Source organism: Mesoplodon mirus (assembly GCF_964341445.2).
Source record: "Mesoplodon mirus genome assembly, chromosome: 6".
Taxonomy (NCBI): domain Eukaryota; kingdom Metazoa; phylum Chordata; class Mammalia; order Artiodactyla; family Ziphiidae; genus Mesoplodon; species Mesoplodon mirus.
This window is the reverse complement of record NC_138982.1, coordinates 16,349,754-16,377,745: the sequence shown is the minus strand read 5'-3', so window position 1 is coordinate 16,377,745 and position 27,992 is coordinate 16,349,754. Positions and strand designations below refer to the sequence as shown.

At 42.1% G+C, this 27,992-nt stretch overlaps 1 protein-coding gene across 1 annotated transcript in view; it reads left to right on the top strand.

The window, feature by feature from the left end:
• Positions 1-22,768, top strand: part of MINDY4B (MINDY family member 4B) — a gene marked incomplete at both ends in the record, with an annotated part of 40,811 nt that extends 18,043 nt beyond the window's left edge. The window contains 5 exons of the mRNA XM_082624301.1: positions 1,686-1,756; positions 3,519-3,591; positions 4,176-4,337; positions 20,568-20,748; positions 22,626-22,768. Of these exons, the coding sequence (XP_082480427.1) occupies positions 1,686-1,756; positions 3,519-3,591; positions 4,176-4,337; positions 20,568-20,748; positions 22,626-22,768 (630 nt within the window). The remainder of the gene's footprint in view (positions 1-1,685; positions 1,757-3,518; positions 3,592-4,175; positions 4,338-20,567; positions 20,749-22,625) is intronic.
• Positions 22,769-27,992: the final 5,224 nt, after the last annotated feature.

The window sequence follows — 27,992 nt, the reverse complement described above, 5'->3', positions numbered from 1 at the left end:
TCTGCACAGAGCAGCAAAAAAACAAAAAACAAAAAAAAAGAAAAAACAACAACAACAACAAAAAAAACCACACACAGAAACTAAATGTTTAGGTCTCCCCGACTCCCACCCAAAATCAGAAAATCTGACAGCACTAGGCCTGTATTCTAGCATGTCTTCAATCAGCTGATAAAGGGAGCAGTGACGCCCATTAGACAAGTCGTGATAGACTGAATGCTGTTACCTAACCGGTAAAAAGGACTCTGCAGATGTGATTAAGTTCAAGATCTCAGATGGGGAGATTATTCTGAATTTTTCTGGTGGGCCCAATGAATCATAAGGGTTTTATAAGAGAAAGAGGACGGCAGGAGATTCAGAAAAAGGGATGTGATGAGGAAAGCAGAGGAGAAGAGGCTATGTGATGTGACGTCACGAACCAAGGAATAAGGACAGCTTCTAGAAGCTGGAAAAGGCTAGGAGACATCATAGCCTCCAGAAGGAACACAGGCCAACCAGCAGTGTGAATGGAGTCCAGTGACACCAGGGCTGGACGTCTAACCTCCAGAACTGTGAGATGATGGATTCCTGCGGTTTTAAGCCAACACGTCTGTGGTCGTCTGTTAAGGCAGCAACAGGAAACGGACACACAAGTGCTGTCCCTTGCCTCGGGCCCCACCTCTCCCCGTTTCCCTCACGTCCTGGCGTACACCCATTTGGGTTCCCATCTGGCTTCTGTGGGCACTGAAATTTCTTCTCCTGCCTGAAGATCCAGCCCCTGCAAGGGCACAGATAGTGAAGGGGACAAATTAATCCACAAAAGGAAAAGTGCATGTGTTTTAGCAGAAGGCTTCCTGATATAATGCCTTTAAAGAAGAGGCTTTAACCCTGGGCACCTTGAAAGCCAGCCAAGGAGCTTCTTGTCTGCAGGTAGAGTATTGACACAAAGCTAAGATAAGGCCAACCAGTGAGAGGCCCTGAATGAGGATGGATTTTATCCTGGACCTCACAGGGCACCTTTGGAAAGTTCGGAGCAGAAAAGTAACCTGGCCAAGAAAAGAGACAGGGAGAGGTGCCTTAGAGAGGGACAGACAGTCATTTTGCTGGGGTTCTAGCATGTTCTAAGAACTAAGGTAGGTCCTGTGCATTCTTTCATTTAACTTTTGCAACAATCCTAGGAAAAGGGTATTTTTATCTACATTTGCAGATGAGATTGAAACTTAAAGAAGCTGGAGTTAGTATAGTAGAACTGGTTTGGAGCTCAGGTTTGTCTAACTCCAAAGCTATTTCTAGAAAGCTTCTCTGCTCCCCCTGAGTTTAACAGGATGATGATGAAGGATGCACTGATGGAGGGAGGCTGGAAAGGGGCCAGCCAGAGCAGATCTGAGGAACTGAGCTAGGATAGATGCTGGAAAATGGAGAGGAAGTATACACTATGTCTTAGCCATGATTCAAAGAGAATCACGATAGAAGTGGAGGAAAGATGGGTTGAAAACCAAGAGAATGATGGTGCCATTGGCGCGCCTGAAGCAAGGAGAAAGGATGCATCTGAGGGTGGAGGTGACCTAGAGAAGCAGAGACAGCTCCCACGGTCCTTTCGGCAGCTAGAAAAAAAATCTGTCAGGTGTAAATCCTTGAATTCATGCCCACAGATACACAGAGATGCACTGTGTTTATGCAAATGTGTTTTTCCTTTGTTTTTCAAATAGTTCAAAGGAGAAGGAAGCCATGGTGTCATCTTGTTTCTTTACAGCCTGATCTTCTCCAGAACATTTGAAAGGTAAATTCTACACATGTTGGCACAGGTATTTCCTATAGCTCTGGGGTCACATAAACAATGCTCTCTTGTGTTGGAAAATATTTTCATGCCTCATTGGAAACATGAGTGCAATTTTTTTCTAGTGGGCACTCTTCTGTTGATGAATCCCTTTCTGTAGTCAGTTTGGCCATATTCATGGGAGAGTGGATGTCATCAGAAAAGTTTGAATCTACTTTTCTAGCACAGTCGTAGGTTCCTTTTTCTTGTGGTTATAAATATTGGCAGATACCACTCAGGCTTATTTGTACAGTTTTCATAAATGAAAATATTTTATGATTTCTATGTACGACAAAATATAAATCCACAAATACTTATTTTGTCCCTATGAAATGCAAAGCCCTGTTCTTGGCACTGTGGGAAATACAAATAAAAGAGGATATGGCCCTGACCTCCTTGCAGGTTCCAATTTGGGAAAAACCAGGGGTACACAGAGAGACTGAGCAAGTCCCAGGTGGTACTTGACGTGCCAAATGAAGCACAGAGACAATGAATCTTAACGGATTCCAGAGGAGGGAGGGGCCCCAACAGATAAGGTGGCCAAGGAAGGCTTCTGGGAAGAAACAGATCTTCTTCTGGACCCTGAGAAAAGGGGAAGCTTTTGAGAGTCAGAGAGAGAGAAACAGAGGGCCCCCAGAAAGGAAGAATGTCAAGCCTTGAAGCAGTTCCTGAAAACTTGTCTTTTGCATATCATACTTTTATGATCTATATTATTATTTGCTTAACAATGTCCTTATGTCAACACACACTTGGGACTTCCCTGGTGGTCCAGTGGTTAAGACTGTGCTTCCACTGCAGGGGGCGCAGGTTCGATCCCTGGTCAGGGAACTAAGACCCTGCACGCCGTGTGGCACGGCCAAAAAAGAAATAAAAGAAAAAATTCAAAATCAACACACATTTCAATATCGTCCTCTTCTTAAACATTAATATCCTCTAAATCATGTAGTTGCTATGCTAAAGAAAAAATGTATTAAACACATCACTGTAAAATTTTTTAAATGCTCGTATCTATACTACCTAACATCATGCCATAACTTAGGAAACACTGCCCTGAATTATATATGATGCTTGACCCACGTCTTTAGGTCTTATTCACAGAAGTGTTTGACCTTCCAGTCCTGTGAACAGGTTCGTTCAAGAACACATACAGCTCATATAACTCAGCATCTCCTTCCGGGTGACAACACGAGCCGCTTTCCACCTCAATATTATACTGTCCTGGATGGAACCCTGACCCCTTGGCCCTGGTGAAACAGTAGAGGCTGCAGCCAAGACATGGGCTTAACTCCCCAGCTGGTGGTTTCCACTTGAACAGTCTGGTCAACTCTGCCTTGGGCCAGCACTCTCTGGAGGGGTCACGCGTCACAACCCTAAGCCAAGCGTCCCTTGGCACTCAGCGCAAACAGTTTTGCTACAGAGCCCAGCACCCACGCGGAGCCCAAACCCAGAGATTCTAACGTGTGAGGTCTGTCGCCTCGTCCTGCTCCCTGACCACTTATCACTGGCTTCCCCCAACGGCATCCAGAGCTTGCCCAATCACCTCTGCAGCCCCAGTCCTAGAAGCTTTCCCAGCGACAGATGGAAACATGCCAGGCACATGGGAAGGACAGTGACCAGGCAAGCCCAAGTCACTGCTGCTCTGTGTTGGGAGGGAGGAGGGAGGAGAGGATGCATGTCCCTGGAGCATCACCGTCCGTGAGTGCTGATGGCTTCTCCCACTCTGCAGGCTTCAGAAGGAACTGGACGTCTCCACCACTCATCTGCTACGACCAAATGCTGGAGGTTTCCTGTGCACGCAGGTGGGTTGGAAGACTTTGCCTTTTTATTGTAGCATCTCAATTAGGCTTTTTTTTTTCCTTTCAACTAAGCATATTCTCTCCTTAAGTGAAGAGTGATCAAATTATCTTTGAAAAACTAAGATGCTCCCCTGAGTTTGTTATCAGATTCTATCTTTCCACTTTCCATTACAGTCCTTTCTAGTTTACCTCTGAGAGCCTGCCATCCCTGAGATTCTAGAAACATTAGAAAATATCTTGACAAGACCGCCCAGGAGTCCCTAATAACTGAAAGAAAAGCACTATAAAAATTCCTTAGCTTCATGCAGCTTAAATCACAACTATGGAAACCGAAGTTCAAAAAAATATGAAGGGAGGAAGGGCCCATGGGGAGTTATGGGGCATGGCTCAAGGAAAAAAAAATCAATAAACTCCTGTTTTAACACTACCAAACATTCATGACATACGTTTTCCCAGAATTATATATTGTGGGATTTCATTCTTTTCACTAAAAATGATACATTTTATGATTATTAGAAGAAAAAAGAAATTAAGTCCTTGTGTCAACGCTACCTGAAATGTAAATATTTGTAAAATGTGTCATCTAGGCAGTTCTGAACATGATTTTAACTGGAAGAGCAAGTCCACACGTCTTTAACGGCTATCAAAAAGGAAAGGCTCAGGAAATGTTATGTGGGGTCCTGACCCGCAGTGACATCGGCTATTTGCAGTGGTGTAAGGACACCTCAGAGGATGATAGACTTTCACAGGTGAGTGTGTTCCAATTCTCAACCACACCACCAGAGTGTCACTATTTGGACAAGGCAATTCAAATGGGAGCTTACTTTTTCCTTTACTACTTTCCTGCATGCCTTCCACTTGCACATATAGACACACATAGAGATTTTTCAGTGACTAAATGGAAATATCCAAGTCTACTTGCTTCATATTTTACTTTATATATTTTTATGTATACAGAGTATAGGTAATACAAGTAATATGCAAATAATTTTTAAACAATACTTGCAATATACAAATAAAGTCTCCTGGCATCCCCACTCATCAGACATCAATACTGTCAGCAGAGAATGGTTATCTTCCCAACCGTTTATTATGCAAACATGAATGCATATATTCTATCTATTGCTCAAAGCTTTAAAAAAAATAACTAAAAAAAAGGGAATCCCACTTACGAAACACCTCTCAAAAAGCTTTCTAGCTCAGGGGATGTACAACCTCTGACAACCAGAAAGTAAAGTGTGCTGTTGAAAAGCACAGCCAGAGAATTAAGTAAGATGTGGTTCTGTAAAAACAACCAGGAGAGAGAGTGAGGAAGCAATATACCCACCCAAACCACAAATCAAAGGTGCTTCTGTGATATTTTCACCAAAATGTCATTACAAAACCCAGGGAAGGCAAGGCAGATTCTATAAAAAGCAACACTTCTTTGGAGCGGCCCTAACTCTAGCTGGGATGGAATTCAATGTGATGGTGACAAACGCCCCCAGGCTCACTGCCCACCAGCACCAAATGAGGCCCCATTGCTCAGAGCCTGTCCTTCAATCTCCTGGTTCCAGCTCAAAATCCCTTTCAACGTACAGGGCTTTACACTTTATAATGTCCTTTTATATCCATAGCTTCATCTGTCTTTCCTCCTACTGTTGGCTCCAGCTACAATGTGCTAACCATGAAATCAGCATCTCACAGCACATACAAATCACACCTGATAGCATTGGGAACGGAGCGTCTGACTTTCGCAAAATTAGTATATTTTGTGTACAAGTGTGTCTTAAAAGTTTACCAAGTATTCCTTGAGTTTGAAATCTAGTCCATCATAGAACAATGACACCAGAAACTAACATAACATTGTAAATCAACTACACTTCAATTTAAAAAAAGAAAAAGAAAAAATGAGAAGTGACAGAGAAGTTAAAAGGAAAAGAAATGAACCCAATCCCATCACCCAGGGTCAATCCTCTCAGAAATGCTTCCTTCCCTTTCTCATATAAATATGCTCTATTCTACTCCTCTGAACCCTGCCTTTCTCATTCAACACTAACGTCCTTATATGCCAATGAATATATATCCTTCATCATATTGAATGGATGCAAAGATTTGCATTGTAGGAATGTGAAGACTGCACTTTGAATATTCCCTAGACAGAGAATGGATTTGTTATTATTATAAAGTTCCTAATCGTTTGTTCCAGACAATTTGGAAATTCATCTTAGAATTTGATATATATATATAATGACAAGGAAAACTAAGCCAGAAATAAGGGACTTACAGATTTCATTTTCCATATTTTTCTTTTCTTTCAACCATGCATGGTCACTTGAGGTCCATGGTAAAGCATTCTGTACCGATCAGAGCCCAGTAACAGGCCAAGACTCAGTCTGGTAGGATACACTGGGGCCAAGTTTCAAGGAGCGAGGGTGCAAAAACCACAACAATTTTAGTGCTTTGTCTACTGTTACAAAGCTCTTTCACTATATTATTTCACTGTATCCTCAGTTTAAACTACAAAGATTTAAAAGTGTTTCTCATAGTTCTGTCATTTAAGTAGGTCATTCAAAAGCTTTGTTATATCTTCGCACCACCTCTGCTGTTATTTGCTTAATATTTTCCTTTAAATCAACTCACTTTTACAATTTGAATCTAACGTTTTCTGCAGCAGTAATACAAACTATGGACTTGATGTGCTATTTTTTTCCTAATACATATTGAATAAATAAGGAAACATGTTTTGTTTTAAAGTTCACCCCTTGTGCCCTGACTTCCATGCCACATGCCACCAAGGGGCACGTGCACCATCCTTTAGAAACCTGGTGTAAAAGTGAGAAGGTTCCCGTAACACGTGGAAAACAGCCCTGTCCCGGAAACCAGGAGACTTGGCTGGAGGCCTTGCCCTGCCACTCACAGGCGTGTGACTTGGGCCAGTCACTTACCTGCTCTGAGCCTGCTTCCTCATCCACAGACTAATGTCCTAACACTTGCCTTGCAACCACATGACTGATGTGAACAGCGAACAAACTCATGAATGCTGAAGCCTGTTTGGAAAGCCCGAATGACCTCTCCACACATAAGGCTTTATAATAGATGATAAGGAATAACAGTAGAGTGTTTTATTCAGCCATGTTCATTCAGCATCTATTGATTGTGAGATTCTGTGTCCAATACAAAGAGGAGTCATACGTGGGCCAATACCCGTACATAAACTGAGTGCTATAGGAAGGATAGGCAATAAAAGCTAAATAACAGCGATCTTGGCACTGGCTGCACATTGAAATCACCTGGAGAGTTTTGTTTTTTTCAAGCGACTTTATTTTTTTTAGAGCAGCTTTAGGCTCACAGCAAAACTGAGTGGAAATATTTACAAAGATTTCCATGTATCCCCTGTCCCTACACATGCACGGCCTCCACATTATCAGTATCCATCACCAGAGTGGTACATTTGTTACAACTGATGAACCTACACTGACATATCGTTATCATCCAAAGTCCATCGTTTACATTAGGATTCACTCTTGGTGTTTACATTCTATGGGTTTGGACAAAGTTACAATGACATGTATCCACCATTATAGCATCATACAGAGTAGTTTCACTGCCCTAAAAATCCTCTGTGCCCTGCTGTGCAACCCTCCGTCCCCCCCAACCCCCGTCACCAATGATCTTTTTACTGTCTCCATAGTTTTGCCTTTTCCAGAAGGTTACCTAGTTGGAATCATAGAGTATGTAGCCTTTTCAGATTGGCTTCTTTCACTTAATACTATGCATTTAAATTTCCTCCATGTATTTTCACAGTTTGATACCTCATTTCTTTATAGCACTGAATAATATTCCATTGGAATATTGTGAGTAACATTTTATTGAACAAATATTATTCTACTGATAAACCATGGTTTATTTATCCATTCACAGACAAAAGGTATCTTGGCTGCTTCCAAGTTTTGGTAATTATGAATAAAGCTGCTATAAACATCCATGTGCAGGTTTTTTGTGTGGATGTAAGTTTTCAACTCCTTTGGGTAAATACCAAGCAGGGCAAATACTAGATTATACGGTATGTTTAGTTTTGTAAGAAACTACCAAAGTGCCTTCCAAAGTGGCTGTGCCGTTTTACATTCCTACCAGCAATGGATGAGACGTCCTGTTGCCCTACGTCCTTGCCAGCATTTGGTATTGTCCGTGTTCTAGATTTCGGCCATTCTAATAGGTGTGTAGTGGTATCTCAATTATTGGGATTTATTTTGCATTGCCCTGATACTATTATAGTATATGATGTGGAACATCTTTGCATATACTTATTTGCCATCTGTCTGTCTTCTTTGGTGAGGTGTCTGCCAGTCTTTGGTACACTTGTAGAGCTTTTAAAACTATCAATGCCCAGGTCACCCACCAGAACAGTGTCAACTACATGTGTGTAGGACCTGTGTGCTCACACTCAGCCCCACACTTACAAGGTGCTGCACTTGGTTTGATGCTCTGTTGTCACTGCCTTAACATTCTTAACACTTTTTCAACAAAGGCCCCCACTTTTTCATTTTGTACTGGACCCGACAAATTGTATAGCCTTGTCCTACCCAATGACTCTGTTTATCTGGCCTGGAGAGCACCTGGACATTGAATTTTTTTTAAGTCTTCAGGTGATTCTAATGTGCATCCAAGGTTAGAAACCTCTGGAACAGAGGCTGCTTAACCTCAGCACTACTGATATTTTGGACTGGATAATTCTTTGTGATGGGGGCTGTCCTGTGCATTATGGGATGTTTAGCAGCATCCTGGCTTTTACCACTACGCCCCCCGCCCAGTGTGACAACTAAAAATGTCTTCAGACATTGCCAAATGTCCCCTGGGGGACAAAATTGCCCTGACTGAATCATTGCTCTAAAAAACAGAAAAAAAAAAATCTCGTTAGGCTTAGCTGATTAAATCCATGGTGTGCAGAATTGGAAAACTAGCTATTTCAACTGAAATTACAAGAAAGAGTATCTTCTTTCAATCAGTATCAGAAAGGTTGACAGCTTTCTATTCCTTTTTACTGTTTGTAAGGCTTTTGGGGCAAGTTTCAAACCTTATCTTAAATTAAAATTAAACAGGTGTTTGCTAAACAGCTACTAAGCTGCTCCAACAAAAGAAACTATATCAAAGGCTACGCACCCCACCACCACCACCCTGGCCCCTGTTCCAAGAAAGAGAGTGAGATTGAGAGAGAGAGAGGGAGAGCCTCAGAGAGTCAAGAATTCACAGCAATCCAGTGCTACCATTTTCCATGGATCACATTTCTTTTGATACAAGTCAGCTCTGACCAATAGTGCTACTAAATCATGCTCTAAAGAAAAGTACTTGCAGAGCCTAAAATATCCTCCAATAATAAAGTGGATGTTTGTTGGGACCTTAAAGTCAATCAAGAGGCCAAGGCCTAAGGTAAAAAAAAAAATAAGAGCTTTCCTGCTGGGAAGAGGGCAAAATGTACCCGACCTCAGGACCACCACCCAAAGGCCTGCTCACAAATTGGAAGTAGGGCAAAGGATGGCGACAGGCCAGGTTAGCTTTTAAATCTACATAGAAATCACACGTAGAAATCAAGGCTTCCATCTTTTCGAAAAGTGACTAATGTGGCTTTTCATCCTTTCTTCTTAGAGTCAGTGTTCTCTCCCCAGGGAGACACCTATGAATCCTACCCGCGGTAAAAATTGCCTGAAATTGTATACTAATGGCTTAAAACCCGGAGGATGTTTATTATGTTGTCTCTAACGTGCACTTCAAGTTTGGTTTCAGAACAAATGTATTAAACAGCAAATATAGGCTGGTAGGTAGTATTCTTACTTGAACTGCTGAGATATATGACTGTATTAGGCATCCACATGTGTACCTATAAATTTTATTTAATCTGAAGGTGCTTTTTTATTTTCTATAGCAGCTCATTATATTCCAGGATAAGAGCAATCCACAACTCATCTATTATTAAAATAATTTTTTACATAGAATGATTTTATGTATATAAGAATTTTATATTTTCTCATCATCCCTGAAGATGGTATTTTTTAAAGCTCGTTTAGTCATTATCGCGCCAACAGCCACTTGTGTAGATCACATACTGTGTGCCAGGCTCTCTCTAAGCCACCGGTAATGATACCTTCTTTCATTTAACCCTCACTTCCACTCCAACTTATAATCAGTGTTAGTTCAAGTGCACTGGCTGTTGTTTGGTCATTCATTTTAGAGATGAGAAAATCCAGACTGAGAAAAGTCTAGGAAGTTGCCCTAGGCCACAAGCTAGGGAAGTGTCAGAGCCAGGGTTCTGACCCCAGAACCAGCTACATTCAAAGGCCCCTTCAGCCCACTGTGCCACGGTGCCTGTCATGATCATCTTGGCTTGTTTTCTGATAAAGTGGTAAATACAAAATGCCAGTTCTTGGCATGATATCATCAGAAGTACTTTCGTAATCGATCACATCAATGTATTGACATAGAGATGTAGATTTGTATTACATAATCTAGAAGATCAATCACAGGTACACTGATGCTGAACTACAACAGTTAGATGGTGGCAAGATCATGGCTCAGGGTTTTTTTGTGTTTTTTTTTTTTTTTGCAGTACGCGGGCCTCTCACTGTTGTGGCCTCTCCCGTTGCGGAGCACAGGCTCCGGACACGCAGGCTCGGCGGCCATGGCTCACGGGCCCAGCCGCTCCGCCGCATGTGGGATCTTCCCGGACTGGGGCACGAACCCGTGTCCCCTGCATCAGCAGGCAGACTCCCGACCACTGCGCCACCAGGGAAGCCCATGGCTCAGTTTTAGAATGCATGACGGTCGTGCTCAACATCTAGAAATTTATCCATTGACTTCTAGGTTAAAGCAGTGGTGAGTCTGAGTTGATCATGAACTTCAGGTACTGGTAGCACGCACCCTTTCAAGTATCCGTCACCCTTCACCTGTGGTTTGTCAGACCACATGTCTCACTTACATGCTAGAAGGACAAGCTCAGTGGCACTCACAGACGCGCTAACCAGAAGCCCCATCTGACTGCAGTGCATACAGATGTCTAGTATTTCATAACATTTTATCATAGAACTTCTTGCAGAACAGCAATTTGCTCAGAAAAGAACCAGATGTGGGTCTAGGACAATGCTTTAAGCATCACTGGATTGAGGATCTCACCATCACTCCCTTCCCTTTCTGCTCTGAGGCATGCTGACTCTGCACAGGACACATGAATATGCCAAAAGCATTTAGGTTTAAGCATTTTATGGGTACTTAGGGACTCCTGCCTAGGGTGGGTGCTCTAAATCAGAAGATTCTATATAAGCATTGGTAATAGAAACCTAATATAAGAAGGTTTCTGAGTTCAAAAGAAAACCAACGTGCTGCCTGACAGATTCTGCTGTCGAGGTGAAACCCCTCCTGTACCACTGCATCTGTCTTCCCGAAGTGAATCTCTTCTTACTCGGTGACAAAATTGCAGAGATTGCAAAAACTCACGTCTTTCAGTCCCAATGTCACAGCCCAGTGGGTGAGATTAAAAAATAAAAAAGGAGCTCTCATTAGATGACATGGCAAGGCCCCCAGAGCCCAGCAGACGGATGGTTCCTACAGCACACAGCCAGCTCCCCTCAGGATGAGGCACTATTTTGAAGCCTCCCGTCACCTTTCTATTTGAAGGTACAGGTTTGAGTGTGAGGTCCCAATACCTAAGTGAGAACATAAAGCAGTTGGAGTCTAACACCATCTGGAAAGCCTTAGGAGGTTCACATTACCTTCGCACCTGCCACAGAGAAGAAAAATCAACTCTGGTTTTTAGAAGGGACTGAAGCCATTTAGGTCTTTCTGGATTTATTCCCCGGCAGCCCTGGCAGAGCACATCACCATCCGAGTCCTACCCTCTTCCCTCTTTACATTTTCCCTTTAAAGAGACTGATAGGGGGCTTCCCTGGTGGCGCAGCGGTTGAGAGTCCACCTGCCGATGCAGGGGACACGGGTTCGTGTCCCGGTCTGGGAAGATCCCACATCCCGTGGAGCGGCTGGGCCTGTGAGCCATGGCCACTGAGCCTGCGCGTCCGGAGCCTGTGCTCCGTAACGGGAGAGGCCACAGCAGTGAGAGGCCCGCGTACCGCAAAAAAAAAAAAAAAAAAAAAGAGACTGATAGGAAGATATCCAACCCTAAAAGTACCAGATGAAGCTCCACCCACTGTTCTCTACCACTGAGTCACTGAGGTAGTGCCCTGCAAACATGACAACATCCCTGCAAACTCACTGAGAGAAGTTACATCAACTCAAGTTCCAGGTGGCAGAGATGAGAGCCAGACCACGAGCAGTCATGCACACAAATTGTCACCAGGAATCAGCGAAGAAAGCACAACGCTTCCAACAGCTTTCTCTGGTTCAGATCACCGGCTAAGGGCCCTGGGACTTCAACATCAAGCTCGCTGTGCAAAGGCATACTGTAAGAGCCACTGTTCTAGACGGCGGCATAGGAAAGAATTATGTGGACTCCATCCTCACCCTCTGGTGCTTAGAATTGCCCCATCCTTCTTCCTATCTTCATAACTTTACATTAAATGATACATGTTATGGAAGGCTTGATTGCTGCATGTAAGGCTGAACACACTGGGCTTATTACACTATGAGTGAATTTAAGGAGAAAGGTATTTTATTTATAGCACCACTGTATCACAATTTAATTTCCTTCTTACCATGGCAACATGAGGCAACACGCACAAATTCTGCACTGGTGGAATCTCACCAATAAAACATATTTAGAATCCTCCTTTGGGGGAGCTTAGCTGATAAATTGTGTCTACCCCAAAGCAATACAAATTCTTTTTCTTTTAATTTAATTTTATTTATTTTTTAATACAGCAGGTTCTTATTAGTTATCCATTTTATACACATCAGTGTATACATGTCAATCACAATCTTGCAGTTCATCACACCACCACCACCCGCTGCCACTTTCCCCCCTTGGTGTCCATACGTCTGTTCTCTACATCTGTGCCTCAATTTCTGCCCTGCAAACTGGTTCATCTGTACCATTTTTCTAGGTTCCACATATATGCATTAATATACGATATTTGTTTTTCTCTTTCTGACTTACTTCACTCTGTATGACAGTCTCTAGATCCATCCACGTCTCTACAAATGACCCAATTTCGTTCCTTTCTATGGCTGAGTAACATTCCATTGTATATATGGACCACAGCTTCTTTATCCATTCGACTGTCAGTGGGCATTTCGGTTGCTTCCATGACCTGGCTATTGTAAATAGTGCTTCAATGAACATTGGAGTGCATGTGTCTTTTTGAATTATGGTTTTCTCTGGGTATATGCCCAGTAGTGGGATTGCTGGGTCATATGGTAATTCTATTTTTAGCTTTTTAAGGAACCTCCATACTGTTCTCCATAGTGTTGTATCAGTTTACATTCCCACCAACTGTGCAAGAGGGTTCCTTTTTCTCCACACTCTCTCGAGCATTTGTTGCTTGTAGATTTTCTGATGATGCCCATTCTAACTGGTGTGAGGTGATACCTCATTGTACTTTTGATGTGTATTTCTCTAAAAATTAGTGATGTTGAGCAGCTTTTCATGTGCCTCTTGGCCATCTGTATGTCTTCGTTGGAGAAATGTCTATTTAGGTCTTCTGCCAATTTTTTGATTGGGTTGTTCATTTTTTTAATATTGAGCTGCATGAGCTGCTTGTAAATTTTGGAGATTAATCCTTTGTCTATTGATTCGTTTGCAAATATTTTCTCCCATTCTGAGGGTTGTCTTTTCATCTTGTTTGTAGTTTCCTTTGCTTTGCAAAGGCTTTTAAGTTTCATTAACTCCCATTTGTTTATCTTTGGTTTTTTTTCCATTACTCTAGGAGGTGGATCAAAAAAGATCTTGCTGTAATTTACGTCAAAGAGTGTTCTTCCTAAGTTTTCCTCTAAGGGTTTTATAGTGCCCAGTCTTATATTTAGGTCTCTAATCCATTTTGAGTTTATTTTTGTGTACGGTGTTAGGGAGTGTTCTAATTTCATTCTTTTACGTGTAGCTGTCCAGTTTTCCCAGCACCACTTATTGAAGAGACTGTTTTTTCTCCATTGTATATCCTTGCTTCCTTTGTCATAGATTACTTGACCATAGGTGCATTGGTTTACCTCTGGGCTTTCTATCCTGTTCCATTGATCTATATTTCTGGTTTTGGACCAGTACCATAATGTCTTGATTACTGTAGCCTTGTAGTATAGTCTGAAGTCAGGGAGTCTGATTCCTCAAGCTTCATTTTTTCTCCCTCATGACTGCTTTGGCTATTCGGGGTCTTTTGTGTCTCCAAACAAATTTTAAGACTTTTTGTTCTACTTCTGTAAAAAACGCCATTGGTAATTTGATAGGGATTGCATTGAATCTGTAGATTGCTCTGGGTAGTATAGTCACTTTCACAATATTGATTCTTCCAATCCAAGAACATGTTATATCTCTCCATCTGTTTGTATCATCTTTAATTTTTGTCATCAGTGTCTTATAGTTTTCTGCATACAGGTCTTTTGTCTCCTTAGGTAGGTTTATTCCTAGGTATTTTATTCTTTTTGTTGCAGTGGTAAATGGGAGTGTTTCCTTAATTTCTCTTTCAGGTTTTTCATCATTAGTGTATAGGAATGCAAGAGATTTCTACGCATTAATTTTGTATCCTGTAACTTTGCCAAATTCATTGATTAGCTCTAGTAGTTTTCTGGTGGCATCTTTAGGATTCTCTATGTATAGTATCATGTCATCTGCAAACAGTGACAGTTTTACATCTTCTTTTCCAATGTGTATTCCTTTTATTTCTTTTTCTTCTCTGATTGCCGTGGCTAGGACTTCCAAAACTATGCTGAATAATAGTGGCGAAAGTGGATATCTTTCTCTTTTTCCTGATCTTAGAGGAAATGCTTTCAGTTTTTCACTGCTGAGAATGATGTCTGCTGTGGGTTTGTCGTATACGACCTTTATTATGTTGAGGTAGGTTCCCTCTATGCCCACCTTCTGGAGAGTTTTTATCATAAATGGGTGTTGAATTTTGTCAAAAGCTTTTTCTGCACCTATTGAGATGATTGTATGGTTTTTATTCTTCAGTTTGTTAATATGGTGTGTCACATTGATTGATTTGCATATATTGAAGAATCCTTGCATCCCTGGGATAAATCCCACTTGATCACGGTGTATGATCCTTTTAATGTGTTGCTGGATTCTGTTTGCTAGTATTTTGTTGAGGATTTTTGCATCTATATTCATCAGTGATATTGGTCTGTAATTTTCTTTTTTTGTAATATCTTTGTCTGGTTTTAGTATCAGGGTGATGGTGGCCTCATAGAATGAGTTTGGGAGTGTTCCTTCCTCTGCAATTTTTTGTAAGAGTTTGAGAAGGATGTATGTTAGCTCTTCTCTAAATGTTTGTTAGAATTCACCTGTGAAGCCATCTGGTCCTGGACTTTTGTTTGTTGGAAGATTTTTAATCAGTTTCAATATCAGTGCTTGTTATTGGTCTGTTCATATTTTCTATTTCTTCCTGGTTCAGTCTTGGAAGGTTATACCTTTCTAAGAATTTGTCCATTTCTTCCAGGTTGTCCATTTTATTGGCATAGAGTTGCTTGTAGTAGTCTCTTAGGATGCTTTGTATTTCTGCTGTGTCTGTTGTAACTTCTCCTTTTTCATTTCTAATTTTATTGATTTGAGTCCTCTCCCTCTTTTTCTTGATGAGTCTGGCTACTGATTTATCAATTTTTTTTTTATCTTCTCAAAGAACCAGCTTTTAGTTTTATTGATCTTTGCTACTGTTTTCTTTGTTTCTATTTCATTTATTTCTGCTCTGATCTTTATGATTTCTTTCCTTCTACTACTAACTTTGGATTTTGTTTGTTCTTCTTTCTCTAGTTACTTTAGGTGTAAGGTTAGATTATTTATTTGAGATTTTTCTTGTTTCTTGAGGTAGGCTTGTATTGCTATAAACTTCCCTCTTAGAACTGCTTTTGCTGCAACCCATAGGTTTTGGATCATTATGTTTTCATTTTAATTTCTCTCTAGGTATTTTTTGATTTCCTCTTTGCTTTCTTCAGTGGTCTCTTGGTTATTTAGTAATGTATTATTTAGCCTCCATGTGTTTGTGCTATTTACGGGTTTTTTTCCCCCTGTAATTGATTTCTAATCTCATAGCGTTGTGGTCAGAAAGGATGCTTGATATGATTTCAATTTTCTTAAATTTACCGAGGCTTGATTTGTGACCCCAGATGTGAACTATCCTGGAGAATGTTCCGTGTACACTTGAGAAGAAAGTATAATCTGCTCTTTTTGGATGGAATGTCTTATAAATATCAATTAAATCTATCTGGTCTATTGTGTCATTTAAAACTTGTGTTTCCTTATTAATTTTCTGTTTGGATGATCTGTCCATTGGTGTAAATGAGGTGTTAAAGTCCCTCACTATTATTGTGTTACTGTCGATTTCCTCTTTTATAGCTGTTAGCAGTTGCCTTACGTATTGAGGTGCCTCCTACGTTGGGTGCGTATATATTTATAATTGTTGTATCTTCTTCTTGGATTGATCCCTTGATCATTATGTAGTGTCCTCCCTTGTCTCTTGTAACATTCTTTATTTTAAAGTCTATTTTAGCTGGTACGAGTATTGCTACTCCCGCTTTCTTTTGATTTCCATTTGCATGGAATATCTTTTTCCATCCCCTCACTTTCAGTCTGTATGTGTCCTTAGGTCTGAAGTGGGTCTCTTGTAGACAGCATATATAATGGGTCTTGTTTTTGTATCCATTCAGTGAGCCTGTGCCTTTGGTTGGAGCATTTATTCCACTCACATTTAAGGTAATTATCGATATGTATGTTCCTATGGCCATTTTCTTAATTGTTATGGGTGTGTTTTAGTAGGTCCTTTTCTTCTCTTGCGGTTCCCACTTAGAGAAGTTCCTTTAGCATTTGTTGTAGAGCTGGTTTGGTGGTGCTGAATTCTCTTAGCTTTTGCTTGTCTGTAAAGCTTTTGATTTCTCCATCAAATCTGAATGAGATCCTTGCCTGGTAGAGTAGTCTTGGTTGTAGGTTCTTCCCTTTCATCACTGTAAATATATCATGCCACTCCCTTCTGGCTTGAAGAGTTTCTGCCTAGAAATCAGTTGTTAACCTTATGGGAGTTCCCTTGTATGTTATTTGTCATTTTTCCCTTGTTGCTTTCAATAATTATTCTTTGTCTTTAATTTTTGTCAATTTGATTACTATGTGTCTCAGCATGTTTCTCCTTGGGTTTATCCTGCCTGGGACTCTCTGCACTTCCTGGACTTGAGCAGCTATTTCCTTTCCCATGTTAGGGAAGTTTTCAACTATAATCTCTTCAACTATTTTCTAGGGTCCTTTCTCTCTCTCTCCTCCTTCTGGGACCCCTATAATGCGAATGTTGTTGCGTTTAATGTTGTCCCAGAGGTCTCTTAGGCTGTCTTCATTTCTTTTCATTCTTTTTTCTTTATTCTGTTCCACAGCAGTGGATTCCACCATTCTGTCTTCCAGGTCACTTATCCCTTCTTCTGCCTCAGTTATTCTGCTACTGATTCCTTCTAGTGTATTTTTCATTTCAGTTATTGTATTGTTCATCTCTTTGTTTGTTCTTTAATTCTTCTAGGTGTTTGTTCTTTATTTCTTATAGGTCTTTGTTAAACATTTCTTGCATCTTCTCGATCTCTGCTTCCATTTTTTTTCCGAGGTCCTGGATCATCTTCACTATCATTATTCTGAATTCTTTTCCTGGAAAGTTGCCTATCTCCACTTCATTTAGTTGTTCTTCTGGGGTTTTATCTTGTTCCTTCATCTGGTACATAGCCCTCTGCCTTTTCATCTTGTCTGTCTTTCTGTGAATGTGGTTTTTGTTCCACAGGCTGCAGGATTGTAGTTCTTCTTTCTTCTGCTGTCTGCCCTCTGGTGATGAGGCTATCTAAGGGGCTTGTGCAAGCTTCCTGATGGGTGGGGCTGAGTGCCCTCCCTGTTGGTTGTTTGGTCTGAGGCGACCCAACACTGGAGCCTACCTAATGGCAGACTCTGGGAGGGCTCATGCCAAGGAGTACTTCCCAGAACTGCTGCTGCCAGTGTCCTTGTCCCCACGGTGAGCCACAGCCACCCCCCACCTCTACAGGAGACCCTCCAACACTAGCAGGTAGGTCTGGTTCAGTCTCCTGTGGGGTCACTGCTCCTTCCCCTGGGTCCTGATGCGCACACTACTTTGTGTGTGCCCTCCAAGAGTGGAGTCTCTGTTTCCCCCAGTCCTGTCAAAGTCCTGCAATCAAATCCCGCTAGGCTTCAAAGTTTGATTCTCTAGGAATTCCTCTGCCCGTTGCCAGACACCCAGGTTGGGAAGCCTGACGTGGGGCTCAGAACCTTCACTCAGGTGGGTGGACTTCTGTGGTATAAGTGTTCTCCAGTCTGTGAGTCACCCACCCAGAAGTTATGGGATTTGATTTTATTGTGATTGTGCCCCTCCTACCATCTCATTGTGGCTTCTCCTTTGTCTTTGGATGTGGGGTATCTTTTTTGGTGAGTTCCAGTGTCTTCCTGTCGATGACTGTTCAGTATTTAGTTGTGATTCCCGTGCCCTCGCAAGAGGGAGTGAGCGCACATCCTTCTACTCCACCATCTTGAACTTGCAATACAAATCCTTAACAGAAGCTTCCAGTCAAACAGATTACATGGTGCTCAGAGGAATGAAAGAGGCATGATATTTGGCTGGGTTCCATTGGGAGGTGCTCAGTTTTGGTTTTGTGGGACTCCCTTTAAACCAGGTATGTTCTCAGCTGTAATCCGAAGGCTCACCCCTTGGAGTTAAAACCCAAAGTGCTGTGACAGACATTTTCCTCTTGACCAGAATCTCTCAAGGCAAGCGGGACTCTGTCTGCTTAGTGTGGGGTCTCTGGATGGTCACTTTGGGTGCTGGAGATTGTTATATTTATGACTACTTCATTTTTCTCCTACTTTAATGAAATCTTGAGTAGCTTTGAGTTCAGGAAAGGAAACCATTGCATTGTTGCATAAAATCACAACAGTGTGGTGTCAGCCCTTTGCAGAGTATGAATCTGAGCGCCTGTTGAATTTTGCCTATGTTACAAAGAGTCCATGAAACAATATCATATATGACTACAGTCTATTACATCCACCCACACATAATTTACAGGAAATTTCATTTGTGTAAAATCAGCCAGAACATCGACCTGAAGTTCAAATGGAGTGGTTTTTTATTACAAGCAGCCCTCAGTTTCCTAATTGGTTTATCCATGTGTTCCAACCTTAACAATCCCAAGTCATATGGATCATATTTTGATTACACATAACTTTAGTACAGGAGGTACCATCGCAAGAAGGCCTGAGAAAGAAAGAGCTTATTTTATAACTATGAATGGTGACAGTGTTCTTTGGAACTTGGGGGTGGCTCCTGGAACCTAAACACATGGGGCTGCTTCAACGGCACATCCTCTGTGCTTTATTTCCGACGTAGCCAGTGGGCGACTTGCCCCACGTTTGGTGTGTGAGAGGCTCATGTTATACTCAGCCCAGAGGGGCCGGTGCTGGTGTGGCAGACGAGCAACTCCTGCACTCACTATGAACATATCCAGACTGGGGTGCTGGGCTTGCACCCCTTTTTCCAACTATCAACTAAAATTGAGGTCATTTCTTTTGAACACAGTAATATAATTTTTCTCCAGTAGCTGAAGAGAAAAGCTTAAAGACAAAAGCACCTCTGATTCACCCACTCACCCACAACTGAAGAATTTAAACTCTAGAAAAAGGAAGAGATTTGAATAGAACTATTGAGAAATCAGAATGTCAAGTTATTAGCCTTTAGTACTTGGGTTTACAAAACACGTGATCATTTTCTCAAAGCTCGATTTTCCACACAAAAGAATTTGCTCTTAAGCACACAGGATAACTTGAAGGACTGAGAAGAAAAGAGACAGAACTGAATCCTTTTGTTATGGGAAGACGTGCCAGGGCTGAGGGTCCAGAGCTCTCCCTGGCATCATGTGAAAATGATGGGGATTTCCATGTAGCTCCTGTTTATCTCTTTAAGTAGAAAAAAAAAATTTTTTTAACATTAATGAGTTTCAATGGCATTAAAAAAAATGTGCTTCCCTGCCTCTTCAAACAAAATGGGAGACATCATTAAGAAAAATACACTATAATATCGAGATACCCTCAGGGGCTACTGCAGTGTGCAGGACCCTTTATTACGACACCTCCCAGAGTGGTGTTTTTGTGAATCTAATGCACTAACTTGAAAATTCAAGGCTGAATTGACAGTTGCCTGGAAAAACCAGATAACAAGCTGATTAAAACAGTGAACTTAAAATTATAGGTAATATTAAACTAGTACACTCAGCTCCAAGCACCTCTTCACAATTGATCTACACGTTAACATGCAGATATATGTATATCTGTGTGAGTGTGAGGGTGTGTGTGTTCCCCTTATTTCCCAGAAGCTTTTTTCTGTATTCAAATTATTCATTATTTCCATATTCTAAATAGTCTCTTTTTCCTATATTCTAAATGGTTAGTGCTGCCAGAATGACCACCTGCTGAATGAAATACTGTCCTACCTTGGGAACGGGGATAAATACACTTGTCAACCACAAAGACCACTCGACGTTCTCTTGTTCCACCCCTACATTTCTATTTCAGTTTATCTATTTATTCTCCACCCCTCTTCCAAACTGAACTGAGACGGTTCCACCTCCTCCGTGAGCCCATCCCCAAAATGTTTTAAAATACAATCCATGCAGAGAAAAACTGCAGCATCACCACCACACCATTCATAAATGCAAATTCATTCATGATGAAGCTTTCGTTTGAAATCTTCCTTCACACACTGCGCCCTGCACAGCTCCCAGAGCAACGCCAAGCCTCCAAGCTGCTTTTTGATCCTGATGCCATATCAGCATCTTTCACAACGTGGCCAAATCTTTATGTTCATCTGCATTCCCCTCTCCCCTTGCAGGTGGGCAGCATGCTGAAGACTCCCAAGTTACCTATTTGGCTGTGCAACATCAATGGAAATTACAGTGTCCTTTTTAGCACAAACAGGCAGCTGTTATCAGACTGGAAAGTGGAGTGCCTCTTTGATCTGTACTTCTACAGTGGCCAGCCCGCACAGAACAAGCCTGCGCACCTTACCATAGGTGAGCATTCCAGATCCCAAGTGCCCTGACCTTTAGTGTGCTCAGAGAGATGCAGCTACTGCCGGTTCACAGCTCATGCTAGCTCTACAGGAAGATGTAGAAGTGTGATCTCTGAAATGAAACCTAGGCATCAATCCCATGGGCCTAACCTAAGCCTTGTAACGTGGAAATTCTAAACCTGCTTTAAATAAGGGCAGGAGGTCTAGAAGTAGCACAGAGGAACCAACAACTTTTAGGTAAGAGAAAAAACAAAAGGTTGAGAGTCAGATTTCCAAAAAAGTCTTCCCTGGGGTCTTCTGTGAGCACAAGGCATGTAATGACCAAGGAAAGAACTAGAAAAACAAAGGGACAGGGGCAGGGGGGTTCCAACTGGTCTATTCTATCCCAAGAACAAACATCAGATGATCGATCATCCTGGGACACAGTAACGAAACTGAGAGGGCATTTGTGTTCAGATTAGTTCAAAAAGCATTTTTGAGGCCTACTAAGAGCCAGCCACTAGGAAACCAACGATAACGAAGGCACAGTCCCAGCAAACCTTAGAGGTTCTGCTCCAAGGGCAACCACAAAATCCATTTCAATTCCCACCATACTTTCTTTTTCTTTTTTCTTTTTTTTTTTTTTTTTTTTGCAGTATGCGGGCCTCTCACTGTTGTGGCCTCTCCCATTGCGGAGCACAGCCTCCGGACGCGCAGGCCCAGCAGCCATGGCTCATGGGCCCAGCCGCTCCGCGGCATGTGGGATCCTCCCGGACCGGGGCACAAACCCGTGTCCCCTGCATTGGCAGGCGGACTCTCAACCACTGCGCCACCAGGGAAGCCCCCCACCACATTTTTTTAAACACATGAGGAAAAAAGACTAATCTTAAGATGTCTTTAAACACTGGCCTTTTGGACAAGGGAAAAACTATGGTGAGACTGGGAGGCTGTATCTGGTACCTCAGCACCATAGATGGAGCCTTGCTGATTTGATGTCTGACTCTTTGCATTTAGTATCACAGGTCTGGTGTTAAGCAACTTTTCATTATTATGACTAAATTTGGAAAAGTATCTTAGTGACTGCTTTATCTGTGTAACTCCTAATTCTTTTTCTCTACTTATGAGAAATATCTATATAGATCTATAGATATACATGAGCCCATTTCGTTTAGTGGGACATTGACAATACATTCCTTAAAATATATTATTGTTTCTACTTTACTCTCTTCTTCGAAGAAAGCATCGTTTTCTGTTTTTGTTTTTATTAACTCACATGCATGGCAAGCATTCTGTTCTGGGCACTGTGTTGAAAACTTTACATACCTTATCCCATTAAATTCTCCCAACAGTCATCTGAGGTAGATACTATGATATTTATTTTACATAGAGGAAACTGAAGTGGCCAAGAAATGATTTCTAATTGAGTAAATGAGGCTGAGAGATGTTAAGTACCCTCTCAAATGTCATTTGAGACCAACCTGGGCCTGGACCTCAGTTCTTGACTACTCATGAGAATACTTTGCCCTTCACCCCAAAATGCAAAGGTACTCCTGGAAGCATTGAGAAGTGGTAAGCTCTCTCTTTTCTTGTTTTTCCTGACAACAGCTGGTGACCTACACCCGGCTCTATGTGTCCCATCTGGTGCTGGACCATGCCATTACATGTCGTCAATATTCCGTTTCCAAAATCTACAACAACCCAGGTTATCATGGTCGTGTTTTGTATGGGGCGAGTCTAAATACCATCATCTACTAGAATCCCCCTCTGTTTACCCAGTTCTAGGAACACAGCTTGCTGAGCCCAACTCCTGCCCACCCATCCTACGTTCCTTCCTTCCTGGCTTCCTCCAAAATGGTATACATAGGCTGGGGTCTAAATGCTGGCTGTTTCCCCCCTCAGATACTCATTCCCATCACTGGGAAAGAGTCCGACATGAAGATGAACACAGGCCAGGAAGACGGTTTTCTCCAGTGGAGATGGCTATCAGAACCAAGTGGAGAGAGGCCACCATCAACTGGAATGGAACTGTTCCCCTTTACTAAAGAGAAAGCCAGGATGTGCAATGAAGTCTGAAGTGTCAGCACCGCTGGGATACAAAGCCTAAGTGGGGGAGAGACCATTTCACATCTACATTCCTCATTCCGAAGCCCCACCAAACCCCGCCCCCCGTGAGCAATCTGTTCTTTCTTTGGTCCTCTATGAAGTGTCTGCAGTTGCTATATCAGTGCTGTAGGAGACATACAGGCCACTTACTGAAGCATCTGGAAGGTGTGTCCTCTATACTCACCTAGACTGGTGCCTTCATTTTTATTCAAAAGAGAAACTGAAGTCTCTTCCCTTCACGTTCTCTCCAAATTCCTCTCTTCTCGGTGTGATTCTCCCCGGGGCTTATGGAAGCAGGGAGCTAGCTTTCATTTGGGGATGAAGTCATCAGTAATACATCATCAGATTTTTAGTTATGGCAAGAACTCAAGCCTTCTCAAAGATTTCCTGGTATGAAGAGCATTCCCTTCCAAGGTTACATTTTGAGTGCCCACATTAGCAAGTTCTTGTCATTAAAATAGTAAATGGGCTTGAAGTGGGGTCTATTCCTGGTAGGCTGGCTATTGCAGCTGGCTGGGAGTTCAAGCCATCAAGGAGAGCCCACAGAAGGAGAGATGCTTTCTATCAGTGCTGTGTCTGCTTCGTTTCTTTATAAGCTGGATATAAATACCTAGACGGACAAACAGATAAACTGAGAAAGAAGTCTGATTCCCAGACAAAATAAAATTATATACAAAAATAAAATGTCTTCTTATGTCATTGGTCAAGGGGGAAAACAATTCTTTTTAGAATATGATCCTTCCCTGTCCTGTTGAATGCTTACACTTTTTCTGTAGAAATACCCAGAGCAAGACACATATTCTTTCTAAAAGAAGCACACGGGGACCATCTAGACCTTTTTCCTACCCACTCCACTGGTCTACCGACTCAGAATTAGGGCTTTGTATTCACAAGCCAAAGTTTCGTTTGCAAAGAACAACTGGTCTGCACCCGTTGTCCAAATTAATTTGTTAAATGCATTTTCTTTTGGCTCAAAGAATAATGTTTCAACTTGAGAAGCATATAGAAAATGAAACTTCAAGGTGAATAATAAATTATGTCCAAAGAAAAAGGCAATATGGCTTGGATTGCTGATTACAGTATCCTTATCATTGATGCTTTTACTCGGGATTTTAAATACATTGGACAAGTGACTGGATCCCTACAGACCCTCAGCATACTTCTTAGTCTTGGCAATATTGTGCTTTTCCTGAGGTGCGAGCCTGTTTTTGTTTTATGGACACTGACTTATTTCTAACCAAATATCCCTTTTGGTGTGGACTGCTGGAAAGCTTAGAGCCTAATGAGAACCATAGCAAGTGCATCGGTCAGAAACCTCCCAGCCACAAGTAAGAGATCCCACTCAAAGTGTCTCACACAGTAAGGACATTCCTTTCTAACAAAATGGTCCAGATAGGGGCCCATGATTCTCTTAGATCAACCACGGTTCATCCTCCAGGACTGAGCACAGGATACTCGGTATCAGAACATAATCAGGGCTCTGCAGAAGGAAGGAGGGCAGGATGACTGTTGTGCAGACAACCAGCAGTGTTGCCCGGCAGGATATTAGTCCCTACAAAAGGCATTTTTCAGTTGGCACCATTTCTGAATCTATTTTCTATCCTACCCTATTTTTCTTTTGAATTCTTAATTGATTTATAATTTATGTTACTTTGCTGTATTTTATGTGCTGTTATAATATCTTAAATGATTCCTGGAACAAATGTATTAATAAGTAAAATAATAGAGGAAAGATTAAGAACATGTTTTATATATAATTGTATAATAATTTTGATATAGAAAGGCATTAATCTCTTTGTATGTCAATATCCAGTGAAAATGAGTGTTTATTTCATCTTATGAACAAGGCACCCAATAATGTTTGATTCTTTTTGTAACGTGGGAACATGTTATTTAAAAGTAGCTAGAAATTTCCTAGGACTGGCAGTTCACCTTTGAACTTTCTGTGTTTTGAGATAAATGACTTTAATTGTCCTGTCAGCTTCTAAAACATAAAGCAGGAAAAAGCTATTTGCGTGAAGATAGAGATAATAATTTTTCTGAAGTTACCTAAACTGAATGTGTTTTTAGTGAGACCATGCCCCTGAGGAGACGGCAAATACTTTTGGTACGTCCCTCAAAATCATTGTTTGTTCTTAGCGAAGATGCACGTGTCATTTTTGTCAAGGGTATGCTTACCAATGTCACAAGCCCAGGTGGCACCAGGCCGGGGGCAGGCGGGCCTGAGTGTCCCTGGCCAGGTTTGGCATCTGCAGGTTATGTTCAACCTTCCATCACACCTGGACCTGATTTTATTTACAAGTAGGTAACACAAACTATGGATATACACTGTGGACTGTTATAATTGCTTCGTCAGGGCCTCAGAGACACAACAGTTCACTCATTCACTCAGGGAGCTTTTTAAACATCACCTATGTGCCAGGCACTTGGCTGGGTGCTGGAGAGATACAGCGAGCAAAGTCAGCCATGGGCCCTCTTCTCTCTGGAGCTCTTTTGAAGCAAAGGCATTCATCAAGAAACCACTTTAGTGAATATAAACTTGGAAACTGAGGTAAGTGCTCAGAGGGGAGGTATTTCTGATGTGTAATAGCTTATAATAAAGGCTGGACGTTCAGGAAAAGGCATCTCTGAGGAACAGACGGCTAAGCTGAGGTAGGAAGGCTGAGTGGAGATAAGCAGGGGAGGGAGACAGGGACGAGCAGGTGCCAATCCCTGCAGTGGACACGCTTGAGGAACAGAGACGCAGTGGGTCTGCCGTGCAGAGCATGGGGTGGAGCGTGGCTGAGAAGCAGCTGGAGGGGCAGGGAAGGACCCACCACAAGGCACTGTAGACTAGGAGGCACGGGCAGCCTTGGAAGGTTTGCAGTGGCCTGAGAAGATGTGCATTTTGAGAAAATGCCTCAGTGTGGAGAATGGATTAGAGAGCCCACGGTGGACACAGAGACTAGTTAGAAGGCTGCAGCAGGGGTCTAGACAAGAAGTGACCAGAGCAGAGTTGTGGCAGTAAAGGTAGGCCCAAGTGGGCCACTCAGGAGAAACTACGTGGTGGGTAAAGCAGACAAGGCCAAGAGATTGATTGCTGGGGCGGGGAGGGGGGGAGATGAGAGTGAAGGAGGCATCAGGAATAGCTTCTAAGCTTCTGGTTTGAAAGTTGGATGGAAGTTTGTGTCTTTATTGAATTTAGAAACACTAAAAGAACAGCAGTTTTGAGGGGAGGAAATCCCAAGTTCAGTCTTGGATGTGAAACATTCCCATGCAGAGGCAGAACACTGGGTTAGAAATAAAGATCTGGACCCCAGAGGAGAGGTTTGAACCACATAAATACACTTGGGAGGCACCAGTGATGAGCAACCTGACGGTCGGGAATACATTTGCCTGAGGAGAGTATGATGTAAGAAGAGAACTGGGCCTGAATTGGAGCCCCGAGGAGTTCCATTGTTAGTGGTCAGGCAAGTTCTGAGGAGCCTGGAAAAGAGAGAGAGAAGGAGCAGACAGAGATATAGGAGGTGGCCCTCAAGTGACATCTGAATAAAAGGTATTTTCAGTCAGTGACGCTTTATGTCAAAACTCAACCAGAGAGAACGGACTTCGAATAAACACAACCAGTCAGCTTCAGGATAGCCGGAAATGAATTCTGTTGAATATGTTCATATCCCCTCTCTTTCCAAGAAGGACCTGGGGTGGCTGATAACTGGTAAACTTTCTGGAACACTTGGTGTGTCTTTTTTTTTTTCCCCCCTCCAGTTATTAAACCCAATTTTTAAAACTTCCCACTACTGTCCACAAGGTGGTGCTATGAGAGTGACTTTTTCAATCTCATCAAAAATAATTAAGTAAATGTGGTCAATTCAATCACACACACACATTAGCAAATAATTATAAAATTGATGCGACGGATATTTAATTTTTGTGATACTTAGAACTGGTGTCACTAAGCATGGTGGGTAGTACTGATCTCCTTGGAGTCTTTCTCTTCAGCTCCAATGGCGGTGAGGGGGGAGGGCTGTGGAGGGGGTGCAGCAAGAACTATAAATGTCAGCTCTAAAATACTTCCATCTGCATTGCCGCCTTCCTGGTGCAGACACCACTGGACTATTCAAATAGCTGCCCAGGGCTTCCCTGGTGGCGCAGTGGTTGAGAGTCCGCCTGCCGATGCAGGGGACACAGGTTCGTGCCCCGGTCCGGGAAGATCCCACATGCCGCGGAGCGGCTGGGCCCGTGAGCCATGGCCGCTGAGCCTGCGCGTCCGGAGCCTGTGCTCCGCAGCGGGAGAGGCCGCAGCAGTGAGAGGCCCGCGTACCGCAAAAAAAAAAAAAAAAAAAAAAATAGCTGCCCAGGTGCTCCCGTCCCTTTCTCTCTTGTCCACTTCTGTTTTCAACACAACAGTTATCTTTTAAAACTTTGAATCTGATCATATTATATAGTAGAGTCATGTTTAGACTTTGGACAAAATGCCAAACTCTTAACATGATCTCCAAGAGCCTGTGGGATTGAACTTCTGATTCATCTCATGCCCCTCTCTTGATCATCACCATGCTCCACCCAAGCCAAACTCACCCCCACCTCAGGAGCTTTGCACATCCTCCTCCCTCTGCCAACAAGGATGTTCAGTCCTATCTCACTCTTCAGATCTCTGCTTAAAAACCACTTCCTCAGATGGGCCTTCTCTGACACTATCCCCCATCTAATAGCTCTCCCTGGTTTGTCCCTCTTAGCACCTGTTCTCCTTTATACACTCACTGTGGTGGTTAATAATTACATACGTATTTGTATGCTTACGCGTTGAACGCCTAACTATCCACTAGCCCAGTGGTTCTCAAACTTTTTGGTCTCAGGACCCCTTTATGCTCTGAAAATTATCAATGACCCCAAAAACCTTTTGTTCATCAGGGTTATTCTGTTAATATTTATCCTGTTAGAAATTAAAGCTGAAAATTTATTTAAATATTTATCTCTTCATTCATTTAAAATAACAATAATAAACCTATTACATGTTAACCTATCTTATGAAAAACAACTATATTTTCCAAAGGAAGCAGTGGCATTACTTTACATTTCCATAAGTCTCTTTCATGGCCAGCTTAACATGAGATGGTTATATATTCTCATATCTGCCTCTTATTTCAATCTGTTGTGATACACTTTTAGGCTGAAATACATGAA